This window comes from Zingiber officinale, chromosome 4B (assembly GCF_018446385.1).
Source record: "Zingiber officinale cultivar Zhangliang chromosome 4B, Zo_v1.1, whole genome shotgun sequence".
NCBI lineage: Eukaryota > Viridiplantae > Streptophyta > Magnoliopsida > Zingiberales > Zingiberaceae > Zingiber > Zingiber officinale.
The window spans coordinates 9,186,022-9,209,508 of NC_055993.1; the positions used below are offsets into that span (position 1 = coordinate 9,186,022).

The 23,487-nt window shown below is 43.8% G+C and overlaps 3 protein-coding genes and 1 non-coding gene across 4 annotated transcripts; all 4 read left to right on the forward strand.

Annotated features, from left to right (window-relative positions):
• The first annotated feature begins 12,638 nt into the window (after positions 1–12,638).
• LOC121974668 (ACT domain-containing protein ACR6-like) lies at positions 12,639–14,932 on the forward strand. The gene is made up of 7 exons (XM_042525821.1): positions 12,639–12,875; positions 13,121–13,166; positions 13,246–13,360; positions 13,448–13,515; positions 13,613–14,206; positions 14,303–14,407; positions 14,515–14,932. The coding sequence occupies exons 1-7, from the start codon at positions 12,796–12,798 to the stop codon at positions 14,848–14,850; spliced, it is 1,344 nt and encodes a 447-aa protein (XP_042381755.1). The 5' UTR covers positions 12,639–12,795; the 3' UTR covers positions 14,851–14,932.
• A 568-nt stretch (positions 14,933–15,500) lies between these two features.
• Positions 15,501–16,302, forward strand: LOC121978089 (transcription factor bHLH52-like). Its single transcript, XM_042530471.1, has 2 exons — positions 15,501–15,992; positions 16,102–16,302. The coding sequence occupies exons 1-2, from the start codon at positions 15,501–15,503 to the stop codon at positions 16,300–16,302; spliced, it is 693 nt and encodes a 230-aa protein (XP_042386405.1).
• A 984-nt stretch (positions 16,303–17,286) lies between these two features.
• On the forward strand, positions 17,287–22,681 carry LOC121974669. The gene is made up of 2 exons (XM_042525822.1): positions 17,287–17,440; positions 20,584–22,681. The coding sequence occupies exon 2, from the start codon at positions 20,592–20,594 to the stop codon at positions 22,152–22,154; it is 1,563 nt and encodes a 520-aa protein (XP_042381756.1). The 5' UTR covers positions 17,287–17,440; positions 20,584–20,591; the 3' UTR covers positions 22,155–22,681.
• A 682-nt stretch (positions 22,682–23,363) lies between these two features.
• On the forward strand, positions 23,364–23,444 carry TRNAL-AAG. The gene has a single exon. It is a non-coding gene; the product is annotated as a tRNA-Leu (tRNA).
• Positions 23,445–23,487: the final 43 nt, after the last annotated feature.

Genomic DNA, 23,487 nt, shown 5'->3' on the forward strand with positions numbered 1-23,487 from the left:
AGGCCACCGCGCGGAGCTTTCTGTGTCTTCCGAGACCAGTTTACCGTCGGTCTTCGTTTTCCTATGCACCCCTTCATTATAGATGTCTGTAATTTTTTCGGTGTGCCGCTCGGCAGTTTAGTACCCAATACCTTCCGTCTCCTCTGCGGTGTTGTCGTTTTGTTTAAGATTCACAACATCCCCCTCCGACCGGAGGTCTTCTTTTATTTCTATTACCCCAAGCAAGCCGAGCCGGGCACCTTCATGTTCCAAGCTCGGCCCGGCTTGGTCTTTTTCAACAAACTCCCTACTTCCAATAAACATTGGAAGGATTATTTTTTCTACATCCGTATGCCCAATCAGCCAAACTTCCCGACCCAGTGGCAAGTCAGTCTGCCCCCCACTCCTGAGTTGAAGAAGTTCAAGATCCGACCGGACTACCTCCACGCTGCAAATATACTGGCCGGCCTGCGACTTGACATCAACAAACTTCTCCACGAGGGAGTGATGTACATCTTCGGGCTGAGTCCTATACGGACCCCTCTTCCGGCCGGCTTTGGTAAGAACTTTGGTTGGGCATTTGCTTTGATTTCTAACTGATTTCTTTTCCTTTCTTTGCAGCGGACATCGTTATGGATTCTGTCATGGCCGGTGTTTTGAAGAAGAAGGCGGCCACTCTGGAAGCCGCGGCGGCCAGAGAAATGGAAGCTTTGGGTATCCAGCCGGTCGGATCCCACGAAGGGGAGAGCGGGGCTCAGGCTGAGTCGACCGCTCCTGCTTCTCAGCAAAACGTGGCCAGCGGAGCCACTCCTCCTGGAGAACCAACTGCTCCCGAGGAAGGTTCCGCTCGGGAGGAGGAGCAGCCCTTGCAAAAGAGGCGTCGAGTGGAGACTCCCCTACGATCGGCAACCTCCGCAGTCCAACCATCCGAGCGGGTCACTGCAACTGCTCGGGGCAAGGCGCCAGAGGCCGAAACCATCTCGTCCGACCGGACTCCTTCGGATTGGGATGAGCCAGCTGCTCTAGTGGAGGCTATTCCAATCAGCACCCTTCCGCCCGCTTGCCATTCAGCCCAGCGCTCGACCATTCATTCCCAGTTTTCTACGCCGGCTTCTGATCCCCTTCCGACTGCCGGTCAGACGACCGCCGATCATGGCCGCACGATTCGGGTCACTCTTCATCTTCCGACTGAAGAGCTGATTCCAGAGGCCGACCGTCCATCTGCGCCCGAGCACACTATCACCCTGAAAGGGCCCCTAGCTGAGATGTGGGCCGATGCTCGGGCCTGTACTGCGCTGATACCCCTCGGAAATTTGGCTAACAGCCATATGCAGCAGGCCACAGGGGTAAGTTTGTAATCTACAAACTTTGGTATTCATTCTTTCCGATCGGCCGCTAATAGCGATAATTTTCTTTTGCCAGAGATGGGTGGAGGAAATTGTGGTTTCCAACCGCTTGGCCTTGGTGGATGAGGAGCTACGGCAACTGAAGGCCGCAGTTGGTCCGTCCGGCCTTCAGGGCCCTTCCTATTCCGAGCTGCAAAAGGAGCTGAAGAAAGCTCAAACTCTGCTGGTGGTCGAGCAGAAGAAGACAGCCGACCAGGCCCACGCTTTGGCCGAGACCGAGCGACAAGTCAAGTCGCTTGACACCAAAATAACCCTGGCCACCACTCGGAAGAATACAGCTATCTCCGATCTGGAGAAGAAGAACGTTGAGGCTCGGGGCCTGGAGCTGAAGATAAAAGAGTTGACGGAGCAGCTCGACAGGGAGAAGGCGGGTCGCTCGGCCGACGCAGAAAAACTTAAGAATCTGAACGAGGCCCTCACAGGCTCCCAGGCGGCTTTCAAAGAATATCAAGATGTCGAGCCGAGCCGAGTCGCCGCTCTGCGACAGAGCTACATCCGATCGCTCGAATTCTCGGAGAAAATTTGCGAGCGGATGTACTCAGCCTTTGACTTGGCCATGACTGCCACTATGACCCATCTGAAGTCGAAGGGCCTTCTTCCGGAGTCCACCAATATTCCGGCCGACGATCAGGTGGCGCTCCTAAATAACATCCCCAAGACCCTCTACGATTATATCGAATAATTTTTGTAATTTGGCCACTCGGCAAAATATGATCCCTTTTGTACTTAGGCCGCCCGGCCTGAGATTTTATTTTTAATGCAATGCTTTCCTTTCGCGCACTCTATCTTTCGGCACTGTCCTTTTGCTAATTAATATGTGTGTTGGCCGCTCGCCTATTATCACACCTCTGGCATTCGAAAGGCATTCTCGCGAAGTACTTGGCCATGCCCTTCCGCTCGGGCAAATATTCCGGACGCGTAACATTCCGCTTTGCTAGCAAGGATCACTCGCTATAAGCCAACCTTTGGGCACTGAGCCGAACGGAACGTAGAGTCGGTCAAACAATATTGGCGGCGAACTTCTCGGACATTTGCAGTCTTCTGCTCGGACGTTTATAGACGCCGGCTCATCTCTCGATATTTAACGTCGGAGCTCGACGGTCTTCCGCTCGGCGGGTTTATAGACGCTGGCTCGTCTCTCGATATTTAACGTCGGAGCTCGACGGTCTTCCGCTCGGCGGGTTTATAGACGCTGGCTCGTCTCTCGATATTTAACGTCGGAGCTCGACGGTCTTCTGCTCGGCGGGTTTATAGACGCCGGCTCGTCTCTCGATATTTAACGTCGGAGCTCGACGGTCTTCCGCTCGGCGGGTTTATAGACGCCGGCTCGTCTCTCGATATTTAACGTCGGAGCTTGACGGTCTTCTGCTCGGCGGGTTTATAGACGCCGGCTCGTCTCTCGATTTTTAACGTCGGAGCTCGCGGTCTTCCTCTCGGCGGGTTTATAGACGCTGGCCCGTCTCGATATTTAACGTCGGAGCTCGACGGTCTTCCGCCCGGTGTAGATGCCGGCTCGTCTCTCGATATTTAACGTCGGAGCTCGACGGTCTTCCGCTCGGCGGGTTTATAGATGCCGGCTCGTCTCTCGATATTTAACGTCGGAGCTCGACGGTCTTCCGCTCGGCGGGTTTATAGACGCCGGCTCGTCTCTCGATATTTAACGTCGGAGCTCGACGGTCTTCCGCTCGGCGGGTTTATAGACGCCGGCTCGTCTCTCGATATTTAACGTCGGAGCTCGACGATCTTCCGCTCGGCGGGTTTATAGACGCCGGCTCGTCTCTTGATATTTAACGTCGGAGCTCGACGGTCTTCCGCTCGGCGGGTTTATAGACGCCGGCTCGTCTCTCGATATTTAACGTCGGAGCTCGACGGTCTTCCGCTCGGCGGGTTTATAGACGCCGACCCGTCTCTCGATATTTAACGTCGGAGCTCGACGGTCTTCCGCTCGGCGGGTTTATAGACGCCGGCTCGTCTCTCGATATTTAACGTCAGAGCTCGACGGCCTTCAAGGCTAATTTCAACACGGTCCGAGCAGCACGTGGTCTTTGTGTAGTCGGCCGTTCGACCAATAATTTCAAAATGCGTTTTATCACTTTGCCCCTGCATTAAAAGGACATAGGCGACCAGCATATACACAAAAATGAATTACATTCGTGCACCTTTCATCCAGCTCGATAAGGCTGGAGATGATTCGCACTCCACGGTCGATCCAGCTGCCGCCCAGCCTCATCCTCCAAATAGTAAACGCCAGAGCGAAGCTTTTCAATAACCTTGAAGGGGCTCGCCCACGGTGCTTCTAGCTTGCCAACGTCGCCGACCGGCTTGACTTTCTTCCAGACAAGATCGCCGACCTGGAATGACCTGGGGATTACGCGGCGATTGTAGTTTTGCTTCATCCGCTGCCGGTACGCCATCAGCCGAGCGGACGCCTTGGCTCTTTCTTCTTCGACCAAATCTAGCTCCATGTTCCTCCGCTCGGCGTTGCCATCATCATAACTCTGAATCCGGACGGACTCGACGCCGACTTCAACCGGAATAACCGCCTCGCCACCATACACCAAATGGAATGGCGTGACGTCCGTCCCTTCCTTTGGAGTCGTCCGGATGGCCCACAAGACGCCCGGCACTTCATCCGGCCAACTTCCTCCCAAATGGTCGAGCCGAGCGCGCAGAATACGAAGAATTTCCCGATTGGCTACTTCGGCTTGACCGTTGCTTTGGGGATAAGCCACGGACGTGAAGTGCTGCTCAATGCCGTAACTTTTGCACCAGTCTTCAAGCAACTTTCCTGTGAACTGCCGTCCGTTGTCGGAAATCAATCGGCGAGGGATGCCGAACCGACAAATGATGTGTTGCCATATGAACTTTTTGACCATTTGTTCGGTGATCCTGGCTAGCGGCGCGGCTTCCACCCACTTGGAAAAATAATCTACCGCCACTAGTAGAAATTTCCGCTGTCCGGTCGCCATAGGAAATGGACCAACGATATCCATTCCCCACTGGTCGAACGGACATGAGACTGTAGATGCCTTCATTTCCTCTGCCGGCCGATGGTTGAAGTTATGGTACTTCTGGCATGAAAGGCACGTAGATACTGTCCGAGCGGCGTCTGCTTGTAAGGTCGGCCAAAAGTATCCAGCCAGGAGGATCTTCTTGGCCAACGATCGTCCGCCCGGATGTCCTCCACACGATCCTTGATGTACTTCTTGGAGGATGTAAGCCGAGTCCTCCGAGCTCACGTATTTCAACAACGGGCGTGAGAAAGCCTTTTTGTAAAGCTGATCGCCGATGAGTGTGAACCGACCGGCTCTTCTCCTTAGCAGCTGGGCTTCATACTCATTGGATGGTGTGGAGTCCGAGAGGAGGAACTCTATGATGGGTGTTCTCCAGTCGCTCGGAATCGTGAGGCCTGCCATCCGGTCGACATGCGCCACCAACAATACTTTTTCAATTGGCTGCTGAATGGCGATCGGCGTTATTGAGCTCGCGAGCTTGGCTAACTCATCGGCTGCTTGATTTTTTGCTCTGGGTATCTTCTGGACAATGACTTCTCTAAAATCTGCTTTCAGCTTCTCGAAGGCTTTAGCGTAGAGCTTGAGCCGAGCACTATTGATTTCGAAGGTACCCGAGAGCTGCTGAGCGGCCAACTGTGAGTCCGAGTGGAGTGTTACCCGACCGGCTCCTACATGCAGGGCAGCCTGCAAGCCAGCTATGAGGGCCTCATACTCCGCCTCATTGTTGGTAGCTTTATAATCCAGCCGGACGGATAGGTGCATCTTTTCTTCTTGAGGGGAGAGCAACAATACTCCAATCCCGCTTCCGAGTCGAGTGGACGACCCATCCACATATTAGGGATGATCATGGATCGGATTGGTTCGATTATTGGGGTAAAAAACTATCCGGCCCTACTAAATCAGATAATGCAAAATCGGGACCTACATCCGGCCCTATATCCGGCGGTTCTTATGTTTCAGATATCCGACGGGTTGTCAGTTATTTGGATATCCGACCCTATATCCAATGAAATATAAAATATAAATATAAATATAAATATAACAAAAAAAATAATTTTTTTTAAAATGATAATAGACATTGCTCATTACACGTTATAGCAGCTAATCGGAAATAACTATTACAACGTGTAGTAGCTTATCGGCAGTAGTTGCTACAACGTGTAACAACTTATCAACATTAGTTGCTACAAGTAGGGGTGATCGGATCGGGTTGGTTCGGTTATTGGGATAAAAAACTATCCGGCCCTACTAGATCAGATAATGTAATATTAGGGCCCTACATCCGGCCCTATATCCGACGGATTATTTTTTTTCGGGTCGGATCGGGTCGGTATAAACGGGTTGGTCGGTTTGACGGATTGACTGCTCACCCCTACCACATATATTCTCCACATAGCTTCCGGTTCCGGCCTTTGCACCCCCGTCACGAAATCGGCCAAGGATTGCGCTTTGATCGCCGAGCGGGGCTGATATTGGATATCGAACTCACTTAATTCCGTCGTCCATTTGATGAGCCGCCCGGATGCTTCTGGATTCAGTAACACACGTCCGAGCGGGCTATTGGTTTTGACAATAATGGTATGCGCCAGGAAGTATGGACGAAGGCGCCGAGCGGCAAGGACCAGAGCGAAAGCCAGCTTCTCGAGCCCAGTGTAGCGAGATTCAGCATCTTTTAAAATGTGACTAAGGAAATACACAGGCTCTTCTCCTCTCGACTTCACTAAAGCTGAGCCGATTGCATGCTCGGTTGAAGACAAGTACATATGAAGTGACTCACCCGCAGTCGGCTTGGCTAATACCGGGAGAGAGTTCAGAAATGCCTTCAAATCCTCGAACGCCCGGTCGCATTCTTCGTCCCAGTTAAATTTTATAGCTTTGCGTAAGATCTTGAAAAAAGGAAGGCTCCGGTCAGCGGTTTTGGAGATGAACCTGGACAGAGCGGTGATCCGACCGGTCAAGCGCTGCACTTCCCTTGTATTTCTTGGAGGTGGCATATCCTGTAGAGCTTTCACCTTGCTGGGATTTGCTTCGATTCCCCGCTCGGTCACTATGTACCCCAGAAAACGACCTCCTTTTGCTCCGAACAGGCACTTCTGGGGATTTAACTTGACTCCATATTTGCGCAGCGTTCGGAAGGTTTCCTCCAAGTCTTTGAAGAGATCAGCCGCTCGGACGGACTTAATGAGAATGTCGTCCACATAAACTTCTAGATTCCGCCCGATCTGCTCTCTGAATACTTTATTCATCAAGCGCTGGTATATGGCCCCCGCATTCTTCAACCCGAAGGGCATTACATTATAGCAATAAGTGCCGTCGGCCGTCACGAAGCTGACTTTTTCTTGATCTTCACGGGCGAGCGACACTTGGTGATATCCCTGGTAGGCGTCGAGCATACAGATTAATTCACAGCCGGCCGTAGAGTCCACCAGCTGATCTATCCGGGGCAGAGGATAAAAATCTTTCGGGCAAGCCTTGTTAAGATCCCGAAAATCTATGCATACTCTCCACTTATTGCCCGGCTTGGAGACCAATACTACGTTAGCCAACCAGCTCGGGAATTGTACTTCGCGTATATGGCCGGCTTCTAGAAGCTTCTCCACTTCCGCCCGGATGATGGAATTTTGCTCGGCGCTGAAGTCCCTTTTTCTTTGCTTGACTGGTCGTGCGTCCGGTCGGACGTGGAGCTCATGCTGCGCAATACTTGGTGAAATTCCGGGCAGCTCATGTGTCGACCAGACGAAGACATCATGATTTCTTCGAAGGCATTGGATCAGCTCCTCCTTCTGCTTCTCCTCCAGATCGGACGCAATAAAAGTCGTGGCCTCCGATCGGGTTGGGTGAATCTGCACTTCCTCTTTTTCTTCATAAATTAAAGAGGGTGACTTTTCGGTGATGGCGTTTACCTCAATCCGGGGTGCTTTCCGAGCGGAATTGGATTCTGCTCGGACCATCTCGATGTAGCATCGCCGAGCTGCTAGCTGATCTCCCCGTACCTCTCCCACTTTGTCCTCCACAGGGAACTTGATCTTCTGATGGAATGTTGAGACGACCGCTCGGAATTCGCTGAGCGCCGGTCGTCCCAAAATGACATTGTAGGAAGAGGGAGAGTCGACCACCACAAAGTTTGTAGTCCTTGTCCTCCTGAGCGGCTCTTCTCCCAACGAGGTAGCTAGCCGGATCTGTCCGACCGGCTGAACTTCGTTACCCGTAAACCCGTAGAGCGGAGTTGTCATGGGTAACAGCTCGGCTTGATCAATTTGCAGCTGATCGAACGCCTTCTTGAATAAGATGTTGACTGAGCTCCCTGTGTCAACAAATACGCGGTGAATAGTGTAATTGGCTATTACCGCTTTGATGAGCAGAGCATCGTCGTGGGGTATTTCAACTCCTTCCAAGTCCCCTGGCCCGAAACTTATTTCCGGTCCGCTCGCCCGTTCTTGGCTGCAGCCAACGGCATGGACTTGGAGCTGCCGGACGCTCGCCTTTCTGGCTCGATTGGAGTCTCCTCCGGTCGGCCCGCCAGCAATAACGTTGATCTCGCCTCGGGAGGTATTACTTTTATTTTCCTCTTCCCGAGCGGACGGTCGCGACCGTTCCCTGGACGCTCGGCGATTTTCCTGCCTTGGAGAACGATGCCGATCGGTAGTTTGTTGCTGTGGCCTACCATCTCTCGCCCGATCGGCTTCATGAGTTCTCTGTCGCCTGTCGACTGGGGGAGACCGTCGTCCGGCGTGCCGGGGCACAGGATGAGTCACGAAGGGAAGACTTCGGCAATCCCTTGTATTGTGCGTGTCCGTCCGGTGGAAGGAGCAGAACATCGGGGTCCATTTCTTTTTTGACTTGGGCCGGGCGGCAGCTACCTCTTGCACATGGGACCTGGCGTGGGGGGATCGGATAGCTTCGGCCCTTGGGCCTCTAGGCGGTTGATGAGTGGCGTGCTGTTTCCGCTCAGCCGGAGGAGCCCGCTCGACTGGAGTTTCCTTTTTCCTTGCCGCTTGCGCTTCTTCCACGTTGATGTATTCGTTCGCCCGGTGTAGCATGTGATCATAGTCTCGGGGCGGCTTTCGGATGAGCGATCGGAAGAAATCCCCATCCACTAGGCCTTGTGTGAAGGCATTCATCATGGTTTCCGAGGTGGCCGTTGGAATGTCTATCGCTACTTGGTTGAACCGCTGGATGTAAGCTCGAAGCGATTCACGGGCTTCTTGCTTGATGGCGAACAGGCTCACGCTCGTTTTTTGATAGCGCCGACTGCTTGCAAAATGATGGAGGAAGGCCGTTTGGAAGTCCTTGAAGCTTGTGATGGATCCGTCCGGCAGCCTCCGGAACCACCGTTGAGCCGATCCCGAGAGAGTGGTAAGAAAAACTCGACATTTTACTCCATCTGTGTATTGATGGAGAGTAGTTGTGTTATCGAACTTACCCAGATGATCATCTGGGTCGGTTGTCCCATTGTACTCGGCGATCGTCGGAGGTGTGTAGTGCTTAGGCAGAGGGTCTCGTAGAATAGCCTCTGTAAATTGGCGATTGATCCGCTCGGGCGATGCGTCCGCTCGGAGGGCTTTCCCCTTCCTGTCATCTCGCCTAGGCATTTCATCCGAAGAAGATCCCCTATCTCTGTGAGCTGGTACGGCTTCAGGGGTGCGGAACAGGGCTCGATGAAATGCAACGGTGGCTGGCGGCGCTTTCGCTCGACCACCAGACGTTGATGTTGCTTGTTGCTCCGGACGCTCGGCTGTGGCTTTCTATTTTTGCTCCACGAGCTTGGCGGCCCTTATCTCGATCAGAGCGTCGAGTTCCTCGTTCGAAAGCGTCACCGTGTGTTGTCGTCCAGCCTCGTCCATTGTTTCCGATCGGATGCAGGAGCGTTCCCACAGACGGCGCCAAATTGATCCTGTCCGAATGCTGAACCAACGGACGCTGGGCAGGGGGCGCTCTCCGGCTGTCGACGTGGATCTTCGACTGGTAACACAGCTCCGGCGAACCTGCACAGAAGTCGGGCCGGGAAGGGGTTCCCGGCGGTGACCCTCCGACGCTCAAGTCAAGCGAAGCTCAAGAAAGAAAAAGTGGCTCCCGAATTCGTCTCCCCCCAAAAACGTACCTCCGGCGAATAATGAGGCCATTTATATAGGGTAGTGAAGAAGTGAGTGTACACTTACCGAGGTGTACACGTGTCCATTGCCCATACCCCAGTAAGGGCTTGTCAGTGAGCTTCCCTAACCCATACTGCTACAGTCCAAGCATGTCCTCGATGGGACAGCGAAATCTCCTGTCATAAGATTTGGAGCATGGCTTGCGTGTGAGACATACCTGCTGTCAGAAAAAGACGTCCCTTGACCTTTTCCCCTTTGCTCCAGATCTGTCGTCCGGTCGACCAGCTCCTTCAACATCCGGCCGGACGTATGCGGTGATTTACTTGGGGAGATTCTCCATCACGTGCTTTGTGGAGACCATTAGCAGTATGTTACCTTATGGCATTGGCCGAGCGTGCAGTCCGCTCTTCCCTGCGATCTTTCCCCCTGAGCGCCGGAACCCTGATTTCGACAGGGCGCCTTTAACCATCAGCCGTATATCTTCCGGTCGGCAAACCGATCGGACCCATCCCCCTCCGGGCGTTCGATTCCCTCGTCCGTCCGGACGTCCGGTCGGACCCTGCCCCCTTCGGCCGTCCGATTGGTCCCGGCCTTCTCAGGACGTCCGGCCGGACCCGTCCCCCTTCGGATGGACGACTGCCACTGTGGCTTCCACGTGGCGTTGACTTCACAGGGCGGGGCCCCCTGCTATTACTACCGGATCATTTGTAATTTTGAATCAAGGGGGAGTGTTGATAAAATAATTCAAAATTAATAATTGAGTTAGTAGGTTAATGAGGTGACAATTAGTGGTAGTAATGGTATTTAGTAGTTAAAGGAAAAAATGTTTGCGTTTAATATATTTACACAAGTTGCGTTAGCGGGGTAGAATTATAGAGTTAGTTTTTCTACAAAATGTCATACGCTTATTTGAGCACCTCATATAGTTGGTCCCATAGCTATCCACATAAAGGTAAATCAAGAAACCTAACAAGACACTACGTTGGAGGCTATTTTTCATCGGCTTGGTCAAGAATCAACTCCTTGTCCATTTCTATAAATCTATCACATAGTGATCAGCTCAACTATGTCCTAAGATAGAATTATGGAATTAGTATTTTTGTCATGAGTTATATAAGTAACTTATAAATAGACTATATATTTTAAAAATGAGGAATTGAAATTGAAAAATTATTATGTTCTACTTGTCGATTCTTATTGTTTAAGAAATTGCATATAGAAGTAGTAACAATGATTATAATTATGATTATGATGAGGTTGCACTATGCCGTTGGTTGTTGGGATAAGATGCTATAACTCGTTTTGGCTAAGATACCAACATAAACACTCACTAAGATACCCCAGAATAAAGGATCGGATTCTTTAGTTTGCAACTGAATTTTAGCATATTTCTTTTTCATGGATTATATAGCTATGTTGCTTAAATACTGTTTTTGTTTTTTTTTTAAACAAAAAATAGTCAAAATGACTTCCCTTTTTTTTCTTTGATAGCTTTGAATCATGGATACAGTAAAGCACGATCATAATTGTATGTGGATCGATCCACATGAAATCATAAAAAAATAACTTACATGATTTCTTTTCCCAATTTATTGAAACTGAAGGACTCATAAAATAGCATCTATTATAATTAACTATGGTGTTAAATAATATATCATGTTGCCCCTGGATAAAAATGATGCAAGTCTAGCTATCGTCACTTCCAACGGTGGGGGCTCAATTAATTAAACTCTAGCTCACGATGAAAAGAAAAATAGATCATTTAAGATTCAAGAATATTTCATCTTAGCAATAGATTTTCTTTTCCACTCCACTAACTATATCAATTAATATCATATTGGCACATCTTTTTCTTGCTGTGCACTAAAATTTTAATATATATATTTCAAATCTAGAGATGATGAATTGTTATCATATATGGAATTTTAGGTACGGTATTCATAAGTGAAATTATTTTCTAAATAATTATTTTAATGATTCTTTTGACGTGCAATTGAATCTCACCTATATTGTTGGAAGGGAATAATTATAAGTGGGCGAGTGGAAAAGAAACAAGAAACACCTTGTTATTATTAGAATCTAATGCTCCCAACTCGAGTCAACCATAAATAGTATGATTCTCGCGTAGATTGGCTTCAAGTATATTTGGATGCAAATCTAGAGAATACATCAAGCCACATCATCAAGTTTTAGATATTTGGAATATATTCTCTAGCATTTGTTGCTTCATGGGTTATCGTATCTTGATGGCGTTGGAGAATCATTATTAGAGGAATAAAGTGGAAGAATGCCTACATGCTTTAAAGAAGGCCCACATTGTGAATCATCACATAACGTAATGTTGGGATAACGATTATGAGAGAGATTTTTTTTTAAAAAAAAATAATGTAATAGAATTTAGATATATAAATAAGTAAAATGTATTTATTATTATTAAGTCAATTAACTCTTAACAATTATAACAATGAGAATAAATAAAGGAATGAAAAAGGTACAAATGAGTAGATTTGTGTGATTCATATTCCTCAAGCAACCAACCGAGTGAAGACATTTGCGTGGATTCTTTGTGTTTGAATCCAACCTCATCAAGATTCCTCCCTAAACGAAGGTTCTTTGTCCCGCTTTATTTCTACTTAAATGATGATAAATAAAAAATTCCGTTTAATTCCAAGAAAATGGAACCACAATAAACAGTGAGATTTTGATTTGACTTCAATTTAATTTAGCCACTAATTCGATTTCGACCCGTTCCATTTATCCACGTGATTCACTCCCACAATTCCAACATCACATTCAAAATAGCCAGCTAAATCGGGAAAGACATGGCCCTGGCAGCACGACACGTCACCCTCTAACGTCGATTCCGGCACCTAAAAAAGGCAACTAATCGGGCGAGTCAACCGAGTCAGGGGCCGACGGAGAAGGCCACGGAGGAACGAGTTAAACGAGTCTGGAACTCGCTTCTGCATTTTACTCATGCGGGCAGCGACGAGATTCTCGGCAAGATATGTCGCCCAATGGGAAGCTTCCACGTCGGCGCGACATTCCACGAGTAAATCCGGTTGCTGGCAAACGGGCAGCGACCGCCGCAATGTGCTATAAAAGAGCGGTTTTAAACGGCTTAAGCTTCCATGCTCTCCGCCTCTTCCTTCTCCTACAGAAAAAAGAGACGTCTATCTTTGCCTTCTTTCGATCCATTCAATCTCTCGTCATCTCTTCGGATCGGTGAGTCCATCGATCGGTCCATCTCGTTGTTGGTGTTGTTTGCTTTCGATTTTTAGGGTTCTGAGGCCTCTGCTCTTGATGGGGAGCGAGAGGTATCAAGAAGGGCAGGTGGATGATGATGAATACGCGAAGCTCATCAGGAAGATGAATTCTCCAAGGTAAAATTTCAAGGTTTCTAATTTTTGTCTTCCATTTACTCTGTTCCACTTTCAGAATCTGGAGTTCCTTATTTTTTTTTAAAAAAAAATCTTGAAACGATAAAGTGTCAATTCAGAAATTTAACAATCTCAAAGATAGGACACCTTGCCCTGTTTTTATTTTACACTGATCTTCCCCTGTCTTTTAATATTAATGTTTTTGTTTAATGAAGTTTTGATCCCATCCAATCCAAATAACCTTGCAGGGTTGGAATAGACAATGATGCTTGTGATCACGCTACAATTGTCCAAGTAAAGGATTAAATTTCTTCTACCTTTTATTTTAATTTTTTCTGGAATTCTTCACGTACAAGATTGTTTTATTCCCTAGGTCGATTGTGTGTGTAAACATGGGATCCTTCTTGAGCTTGTTCAAGTCCTTACTGATCTAAACCTTGTCATCAAGAAGGCCTACATAACTTCTGATGCAAGCTGGTTCATGTTTGGTAATTAGTTCTATCACTGATTCTTCTTAATTATTACCTCGACCCTTATTTCACCTATCCATTTTACTGATTCATCTCAAATTTCAGTCTTCAATGTCACTGATGGAGCGGGAAACAAGCTTCAGGACCATAAGACCCTCAATTATTTGAAAACAGTAAGGATACTCTTATGTTCTTAATTACTGAACTTTCCAAGAGCAATACAATTGTTGGTTCTTCTGATTTCGATCTGAAACTATGATTCGAATGCAGGCACTCGAGTCGAGTGCTTGTTCCATCACTTCGCTCCCTAGTTCAGTTGACATCCTTCCCTCAAAGGATTTCACTTTGATCGAGCTAACTGGGAATGACAGACCAGGTCTTCTATCGGAGGTCTGCGCCGTCCTCAAAGACCTGCACTGCAATGTAGTGAAAGCTGAGGTATGGACCCATAACACCCGAGCTGCCGCCGTAATCCAAGTCGCCGATGAGTCCACCCTTCAGGCCATCGAGGATCGAAACCGATTGTCGAGAATCAAAGACCTCTTGTACAACGTCCTCAAGGGTGACAGCCACACTAGTAGAGCCAAGATGGTGGTCTCCGAGGGTCTTGCCCACACCGAGAGGAGGCTGCACCGGTTGATGTTCGACGACCGCGATTACGAGCAAACTGGAGTGGCAAAAGGACCTAAGAAATCAAGGTCACAAGTCACCGTTACCAATTGCGTGGACAGGCACTACACGGTAGTCATGTTGAGGTCCAAGGATCGACCAAAGCTTCTATTTGATACTCTTTGTACGCTCTCTGATATGCACTATTTGGTGTTCCATGCCTCCATTGATGCAACAAGGAGCGAAGCCTATCAGGTAGACATATCATCAGTAAACATTTGATTCAAACTATGCAATAAATATTTAAATCCGAACTTATTTCCTTCTACTAAAATCTACCGTTTGCACCAGGAATTCTATTTGCGGCACAGCGATGGCCACTCGGTGAGTTCAGAAACCGAACAGCATCAAATCATACGGTGTCTTGAGGCAGCTATCGAGAGACGAGTATCTGAGGTATTGGAAACTAAGTGCACTATCTATCTGTCTATCTATCTCACAAGTGATCATGATTAGCTTCTCTGAACTTGGTTGAACTTGAATCCCGTACGTCTTGAATTAAGGGACTAGAACTGGAGCTGCACGCTGACGACAGGATTGGGCTTTTATCGGATATCACTCGGGTGTTTCGCGAGTATGGCCTGTGCATCCGAAGAGCAGCGATAGCAACGGATGGCGGCAAGGCGTTCGACACTTTCTATGTTTCGGAGACGGCAAGCAATCGTGTTGATGCCAAGACCATAGATTGCATAAGGAGACAGATAGGGCAGACAATTCTGAGAGTGAAGCAAACCCCTAGTTTATCTCCGAAACCTAGTGGAGAAGCAGAGGCCAGTGCCACCAGTCTTCTTCTTAGGGTTTTCTTCAAGGTGTGTTCATTTCACAATGTCAGAGTTTGATCATTGGATTGGTTCAAATGCAGGATGGTCGGCTTTGTTGTACATTCTTCCTCTATGGAATGCCTACAATGTTGTACAGATATACAATGATCTTTTTAGCTCACTGCTATGGGATTAGACATAGATACAACAAAATACTATATAATCTACATAAATAAGTAAGTAAATGTCAAACCTGTAAGCAATGGAGAAGAGGACTTGCTCACTGCGCTCACTCTGTCACGGTCGATGGCGGCGCAAGATTCGGGCAGTGAACCGCAGCCACACTCGAACCGATTCGGCTAGCGAACCGGATTAGGACAAGAACCGTGCCATTACCCGGCTTGCGAATCGTTGACCGAGTTTTCCGGGAACGTGGGTCCGTGATCCGTGCTCAAGGGAAGGAAAATAGGAAGAGAACATATTTCACTCCCCTCCCAGTTCTTTCATTTATTACAGTACCAAATATTTTGAAAAGTACAATTTAACCCTCTAACTTCCATAAAATCATTTCACCTGTCCTCCTCTCTCGTTTGTCAAGGCCATTCAATCAGATCAAGTTTGCAAGAGGGATAATAAATAGTTATAAACAAAGAATGAGTTAAATTGAGTATTTTTATCGTATGCGATATATATATTACTCTGTTTTCTTGGTTCGTGTGATGCAAATCATGGAGACTGCGGATCAGTATTTCGACCTCGACGCCGTCAACAGCCACTCCGAATTGGACGCCACCATCCGCGCTTTCTTCTCCGACGGCGACGAAAATCGCCTTCCCGGACTCGTCGATCCTGTGGCGGACAGAATCGAGCCCGCTCTTCCCACCACCGACGGCGCCGCCGAGTTCCATCTCGGCCCTGGACGGTTCCCCGACTCCTGCTTCCTTCCGGTACTTCCTGCACTGGAGGTGTTTCCGGATCTCATGGATCCGCCACTTCCGCCTCCTCTACCGGAGTCCTCCTACAGGGATAGGAAGGCAGGGAATGGCTTGTCGCCGCAGAGCATAGCGGCGCGAGTGCGGCGTAAGCGGATCAGCGAGAAGACGCGGGGGCTGGGGAAGCTGGTTCCCGGCGGGAGCAGGATGAGCACGGCGGAGATGTTTCAGGCGGCGTACGAGTACATCAAGTTCCTGCAGGCGCAGGTCGGACTGCTGGGGCTCATGGTTCGTACGTATTCTTTTTTGTTTTTCTTCCTAAAATCTAATGAATTTTAGTGATTAATTATCTATCTAATCAGATTGTGAAAATAAAATAGAGAATAAAATGATGTAGGAATGGAATGCTCCCAGTAAGGTGGAGCAAAAGGTTCAGGTTCTCATCGGATCAACGCCGGTGCAAGAGAAGCTGACGGGGGAGGGACGATGCGTGGTGTCGAAGGAGGTGGTGGAAGCCATGATGGAGGATGAAGACATTAAATCGAATCCGTTGATCGCAAGAGAGCTCGACCGTTTCGTTTCATCGATCTTTCGGTAGAATGGAGATAATTGCATGCATGTAAATTTGTTGTTATTTTCTTCCAAATTGTTATTGAATTGCAAAGAATGTTCTATTTTAATTTATTCTCCACGATTAAATAATTTCTCGTTCGTAAGTTACATTCATCTACTAAATTAGGTTTTTTAAAAGGGAAAAATACCTTTCCCTTTAACCCCTTCTACTAATGTCAAATGTGAAAAAACTTATAAAAGATAATTATATTTTTATGTTTTTGATTTTTTTTATAATATTAAGAGAAAAAGATATAATGAATTGATATAGAAAATAATTACATATATTTTCGGAGGAGTATGCTGTCCTTCATCACGCACTCAGATTTGTAGTTTATGATTTGGTTCGATTTCGACAAAGTAAAACCCCTCAGTTGAGGGTTGATATTGTATTTAAAGTTGCGCAGTCATTTTAAACTATTTGATTTTATTTTATTCATATAATTAATTAAGTATTAATTTTTATATATTATTAATAGTTATTTATAATTTATTGATTTTAATTAGTAAATCAAACTATACATATGTTAAAAATATGAACATTAAATTATCTAAAATTAATTCAAATATCAAAAAAAAAAAAAAGTGAAGAATTAGTTCAGATATAAATAAAGGAAGGACAAGGACATAATTATTTTTATATTTTTTTTCACATTTGACTTTAGTCAAAATAGATTAAATGATATTTTTAAAATATAGAGAAGTAAAATGCTACTTAGAGAAAATAGAGGGAGTTAAAAGGTATTTTGTCCTTTAAAAAATAATTTTTATTTAAATATATAAAATATTATAGAATTTTATGATTACAAATTTACTATATTACGTATTACTTAAATTATAAGCATAACAATAATATTAATATTATACAGGGAACACTTTGCGTTAATTTTTTTAATAAATAAGATTAAATAAAATTAGTTCATTTATGGTTCTTTAATAATCACGTGTACCGAATGACTGAATTACAGGGAACACTTTCCGTCCCCTAATCCCATTTCCCCACCCGTCTCCCTCCGCCTCCAGCCGCGGCTTCCTCTTCTTCGAGCTTTCTGTCGACCGGAGGTCGCAACTCTTCTCCGTTCTGCCGCTTTACTTTTTGGGAAAAGTCGCTGCGGTGTCACCTGGTTAGAACATTGACTTTCTAAATTTCAGATTCTTTTTCCAAATGACGAATTTTGTTTGAAATTCGATGCGTTTTGATATGTCTTGACCTATTCCTTATCTGTTTCCTTGCACCGTGTCCATGTTCTGAAATTGATGCGTAGTTAGAATCTCTATGGAAAGGGACCTTTAGAGCAAGCTCACAAGTGAGAAATGTGTAGGAAAAAATATACCTTTATCCAGTGGTTGAGCTCGGTTTGATACTTAGCCATCCAGGAAAAATATACACAATTATCTTGCTCTTAAGTTATACTTCACAAGGGATAGAATCATTTTGGTTCATAACACTACTGATTGGAAAAGGGATACCAAGAGTCAGCTATGAAAAGAGCTGCATCTAGCAAGCAAGTGTAGTTGTCAATCTGTAATAAATTTCATATTTTAACATTTCAAAGATTAATAGCTAAATTGTGATCAATTTAGTTTGGTTGATTAACTTTTTATATTTGGTCATGCATAGCTGTGCTGATATCCCTTGTAACCCATGCTAACCTCTTGCTTCTGCCTTTGCAATGCCAGAACAGATCTTGACAATGTGACAAGTGCTAGGAGTGAGGTAAACATTACAGTGTAACAAGTTTCTAAGTGGAACTTGTGGCATATTCTTAATTAGTGTGTTGAATATGTATTTGTACTATTTTTCCCGATGGTGTAAATTATAGTCAAGAAAATTTCATGCTTGTTTGTGTATGTTGAATATGAACATTTCTTCTTACCCTTAAAATCCTAGTACAAACATTTCCACCTATCTTATATGCTAAGTTATCAATATCAGTTAAAAGATTTTATTTGGGTGTTAACATAATATTTGGACTGATAACCAAGATTTTGGCCTAATTTTTAGTTATTTCATCAGCAATTGAACATACATTAATGTGAATTGTTGTATGCATATTGCTCATATGGACTATAACAATTGATCTCAAATCACAAGGTCAAACATCCTTCTTTCTGAAAGGTGTTAGTATGCCAGGTTGTACGAATTATTTTGCTTCCTTTTAATTTCCTTTTTTGTTATGCTTGCATTATCCGATCACACGCTTTAGGCCTAGTATTGCAGTTGAACTTATTTACTATTGCATTATTGACCTGGATATTTATAGAGCAATAGTAAATAAGTTTTAGGCAGATAAACAAGCTTTTAGTTATCTTGATTGAATTGGTCAGTATTGCCCGTTCTACACCATAGAGCCGCTGTTTGGTACAGAAGCAGGGCACACTATTGAAACTTGAACAATATTTGGATCCTCCACAACTAATCTTATAACGCTCTGAATCTTCTTTACCAAAAAAATCTAATGTTGTGGTGAATGCTAAATTATTGGAATCGGAGTGCAGCGGAATACACATATTAAAATCCAATTTTCTCTTAAATCATGGATCTCTTCATGGTACATATATTTTTAAATAAAATAACATGAAATAAAACATACCTTGCAATTCTCGATAGAGTGAATGATATCACAAACAAATAGGAGTCACACGACGTGTGACTCCTCTAGCGGTATCCACACTCACTAGATCACGAACTTGATACGATCTGTTAGGTGCTAGCCTCTTGGATCGACAAAATCTTTTGGAAGCACTATCGATCTTTTGATGGAAGAAAGAGAGAAGTGAAAAATAGCTCATCATTCCAACCTTTCTAAGGGTGGCTATTTATAGCCTCCAAGGAGGATGAAGAGTTAAGGTCTCCATTAATTCTTCATTTAAGTAGAATTATGTCTTCCATTAATTAGGAAGATGAAGAGTTATGACTTCCATTAATTCTTCATTTAAGTAGAATTATGACCTCCATTAATTCTTCAGGGAAGATGAAGAGTTATGACTCTTCAAATTTTCCAAGGATCACAAGGATTGTGTCTATCCGAATTCTCTACTCCCTCTTCTTTGAATCAAATAAAACCATATTTGATCTTGACCCATGTTAGCTTCCAATATTTCAGAATTAATTAATAATCTAATTAATTCTTATTAATTAATTTTAGTATCCACTAAAATAATCAATTATAGATAATGTTCATGTCTCCGTACTATGCGTGTGACTCTTTAGGTTTTATATACGAAGACAGTGTAAATTTATACACAGACTAAGGTAACCGTCTATCAATAGTTTTTAGTCACCCAACGTGATAAAATTAATATTAGTCTTAAACTATAAACCACCATGAACTGATTACTGTGTAGCCTATATCCTAATTAATTCGGTACATTATGCATCGTTACCAAATTAATTGTTTTACTTGATTTCCATGATATAATAAGACTCCACTCGAATGATAAATCATTTCTCTTATGGCCATGGATTTTGAGTCACTAATATCTCTATCAAGCGGTCAGTATGTTAACTCCTAATCCAAGATAGTGATGAATCTTTTATTGTCTCAACACTATTCTCTTTACACTTTGCTATACACCCAACAACCATTTTAATCATAATTTGATTAAAGACTACTTTTAACGACGTCAAAGTACATAATTCCACGCATAGAATAAATGAAGGTCTCAAGTCAAAAGATCATTTACACTCGTTCATAAGAGGAATGACCAATGATGCTTAATATCTGGTCTCCTCTTAAGTGGGACGTGTCTAGTGTACCTCTAAACTCAAGGCACCTCAAGTACAACTTGGATATCCATTCCTTGGTCTATCTCGACCTAGTCATACTCAACGTTGATCTAAATATCCATGTCTCCTCTAGATATCTTAGATCAAGACTGTTTTAAGATTAATATACTCATTAATACATGGAACTTTATCATTAATCATATACGTACAAAAAAGTAAATGATTAACGATAAATACTTGCCTTTATGAAATAATTATCCACAAAATACATAAGGAATGTCTTGGCACATAAGTGCACACACTAACATAAATATTGTTTTATTTTTTGCTTGAAAAGGAAAAGGTGTGAGCAGTTCGTTTGAATACACTGTGTTATGGCTTCCATATGTGACAGACTGAGATTTTATACCTGATAAAAATCAACTTTTTTTTTTAAAAAAAATAAATATCGCACGCAGGTTTTAAGTGTTTCCAAATACATTCATGCATATGTTTTTTCATGTTGGATAAGCAGTTGTAACTTTGTTCTTTCTCTAGAAAGCAGAATGGTTGGTGATAATGCAGAGATTAGTCATGCTAAAAGTGCAATCTTCAACAAAATCCATCAGAAAGATTATAGTGGTGCCAGGGCCCTTATTCTTGAAGCCTTGAAATCATCCTTATTGTTTGACCATGCCTCAGAATTGCTTGCGGTCTGTGATATTCTTTTCCATGCTGAGACAGAGAGCTATCTCCCACTTTATGGCATTGATTGGTACCTGATTTTACAGCTTGGCCCTTCTCCCGAGCCTTCTGAGATACATGCCCGCTATTCAATACTTGTATCACAACTGAATCGTGTTAAGAATGATTTGCCAGGTACAGAGTTGGCACTAAATTTTGTGAAGGAGGCATATGCTGTGCTTTCAAATCCTGTTAAACGAGCAGTCTTTGATTCCAAACGAAGTGGTTCTCGTGCTGCTCCATGCAGATCAAACTCTCAGTTTAAGGCCAGTTACTTTATGGATGCTGGCCATCCAGTGGTCATTGAAAGCAAGGTTTCAGAAAATACTTGGAGCAAAAATGGTTCTTCTACATTAACTAATGATGCTTCAGAAGATGCCACTGATTACCAACAAAAGAAAAATTTGGTGCATGTCTCAGGCTCTGTCAAATTCCAAGAGAGTTCCAATTTCGGTGATGGTTTATATTTGAAATTGCCAGAAGAAAATGAATCTTCTCAACCACAGTCAGAGACAAGGAATATGACTACTGAAAGTAATTTAGATTTTGGTGGTTCTTCCAAAAGTAAAATGAGCACGCGAGAATCTTCAGAAGACGATGCTAATCAGCAACGAAAGAAGGTTTGCATTGATGAAGCAATCTGCATCAAGGAAAAATACAGTATTTCTCAGTTCTCTAGTCCTACTAGGACTACAGATTCCGGTGGGTCAAATGCCAGTGTCCCACACTGCAAATCCAAGTTGTCTGCTAATGATTTCAAAGTAGACCAAGTTTGGGCTGTATATGATGAAAGGGATGCTATGCCTCGGTCATATGCCAAGGTAACATATATCGTTTCACCATGCACAATGTGTGTGGCATTCTTAGAACCAAATCCAATGCTTGATGAAGAAATTCGATGGGTGGAAGAAAATTTACCATGTGCATGTGGTATTTTTCGAGTTGGCAGGGAGGCTCATTTGGACATTTCCAGGTTTTCTCATCGTGTCAATTTTGATATAAGCAAAAAGAAGTCCTTCTATAGAATTTTTCCCAAGGAAGGTGAGATCTGGGCTTTGTATAGAAACTGGAACAAGAGTTGGAGAAGCTCAGATTTTCTCCATTACAAATGTCGAGTGGTGGAGATACTTTCAGATTTCTCTGAGAGTGGAATTAGCATACGAAGCTTAGTGGAGGTGGATGGATACATGACCTTTTTCACCAAGCAGTTGGATGATGGTTTCCAATTGACAAAGCAACTGAACAGAGTAGAAATGCTCAGCTTTTCTCACAGAATCCCTGCGTACAATGTAGTCGATATTAAAAACAACGCGATCCCACAAGGCTCATGGCACCTTGAACCTGATGCGCTCCCTCCTCGGTGGAGCATCCCTGATGCAGTCTGAACAGAATTTCTGACAGTAGCGTAGCTATAAGATATACTTATCTAGCTTTCAAGCTAAGTCCCACTTTTTTTTTTGTTGAAACTGGTGCCGTTACGTACCAATGTATAGTCTTTTGTTTCCACAAAGCTTCTTGTTGTTCTTGATCGCAACATCTTCACTTGTCAAAAGCTTTGGCAGTGCATCTGAGTTTTGTGAATGTTACTGCTGTGTTATTGTCCAAACAGTATATCACCTGTGGTATCCATTAAGAATATGAATTTCTACAAAAGTTTACTTGGCAATTCTTCACATGGACATCAAAATTTGTACTCCAACTGAAAGGTAGTTTTTTTTTTTTACAGTAATTCTTTCTCCCAAGTTTTATTTGGGACTTGAGAAAGAAACAAGTGACAGTGAGGAACAAGGAGAGGAAAGCACATAAAGGAAGCATTAGCTTTTATCAACAACAAATCACCAACTTCCATGTAGCCTTCTTTGGACTCCACTATTGCTTTGGTGCTTTATAGAGGTATATATATCATGTTGTGAAGAATAATATGTAAATGGTATTGATGTATAAGTGATTACTAGAATTGTTTGTTTGTCAATTTGGATTATGCACAGCAATTCTTGTGAATAATTTTTAATCTCAAAATCTACATGAGAAATTCATTGGAGCACATGCCTTTTTTTTTTTCCATTATTTTACCTTTTTTATTGAAAATTATCTTATAGGTGCATTTTTATAAAATATTAAGAAAAGAAAGTTGATTAAAAATTTTCATTCGGAAAAAATATAAAATATAAAATATATATTTTATTTTTTTTTTATTTATTTAAAGGAAAGAAAACAAATATAGTTGTTTTTTGAGGGTAAAAAAACAGAAGATTTTTTTTTTTAATTTAATAATCTTATTAGTTAGAAATATAAAAAAACTTTGTCTTAAACATTACAACATGAATTAAAGTAAATTTATAGCGAATATTTTCTAAGTTCTTACCAAGTAAGTTTTTTTCATCTCCACTCACGTTCCTAGAAAATAAAGCCACAAGAAAAATATTTTACTAAGTCTACCTTTTTTTTTAAAAAAATAAAAAGTAGAAAATTTTATGAAAATGTCAACTACCTCTTTAATTAATATTATTTATACTAAAAAAAGATATGTAGCAACTTATAATGAGAATATTTAATATATTTATAAAAAATTAATATGAAACAATTATGTCAATGTTGAGATGGCCGAGTTGGTCTAAGGCGCCAGATTAAGGTTCTGGTCCGAAAGGGCGTGGGTTCAAATCCCACTCTCAACATATTTTTGTTTAATGGACCACATCAATTCAGGCTTTGTTTAAT

Bases quoted from the DNA above. Each gene is read 5' to 3' on its own strand.
- LOC121974668 (XM_042525821.1), top strand. From the start codon at position 12,796: ATGGGGAGCGAGAGGTATCAAGAAGGGCAGGTGGATGATGATGAATAC. The intron at 12,876-13,120 runs GTAAAATTTCAA...ATAACCTTGCAG, and splicing joins AGGAAGATGAATTCTCCAAG to GGTTGGAATAGACAATGATG. The intron at 13,167-13,245 runs GTAAAGGATTAA...TTTATTCCCTAG, and splicing joins ATCACGCTACAATTGTCCAA to GTCGATTGTGTGTGTAAACA.
- LOC121978089 (XM_042530471.1), top strand. From the start codon at position 15,501: ATGGAGACTGCGGATCAGTATTTCGACCTCGACGCCGTCAACAGCCAC. The intron at 15,993-16,101 runs GTTCGTACGTAT...AAAATGATGTAG, and splicing joins TCGGACTGCTGGGGCTCATG to GAATGGAATGCTCCCAGTAA.
- LOC121974669 (XM_042525822.1), top strand. From the start codon at position 20,592: ATGGTTGGTGATAATGCAGAGATTAGTCATGCTAAAAGTGCAATCTTC.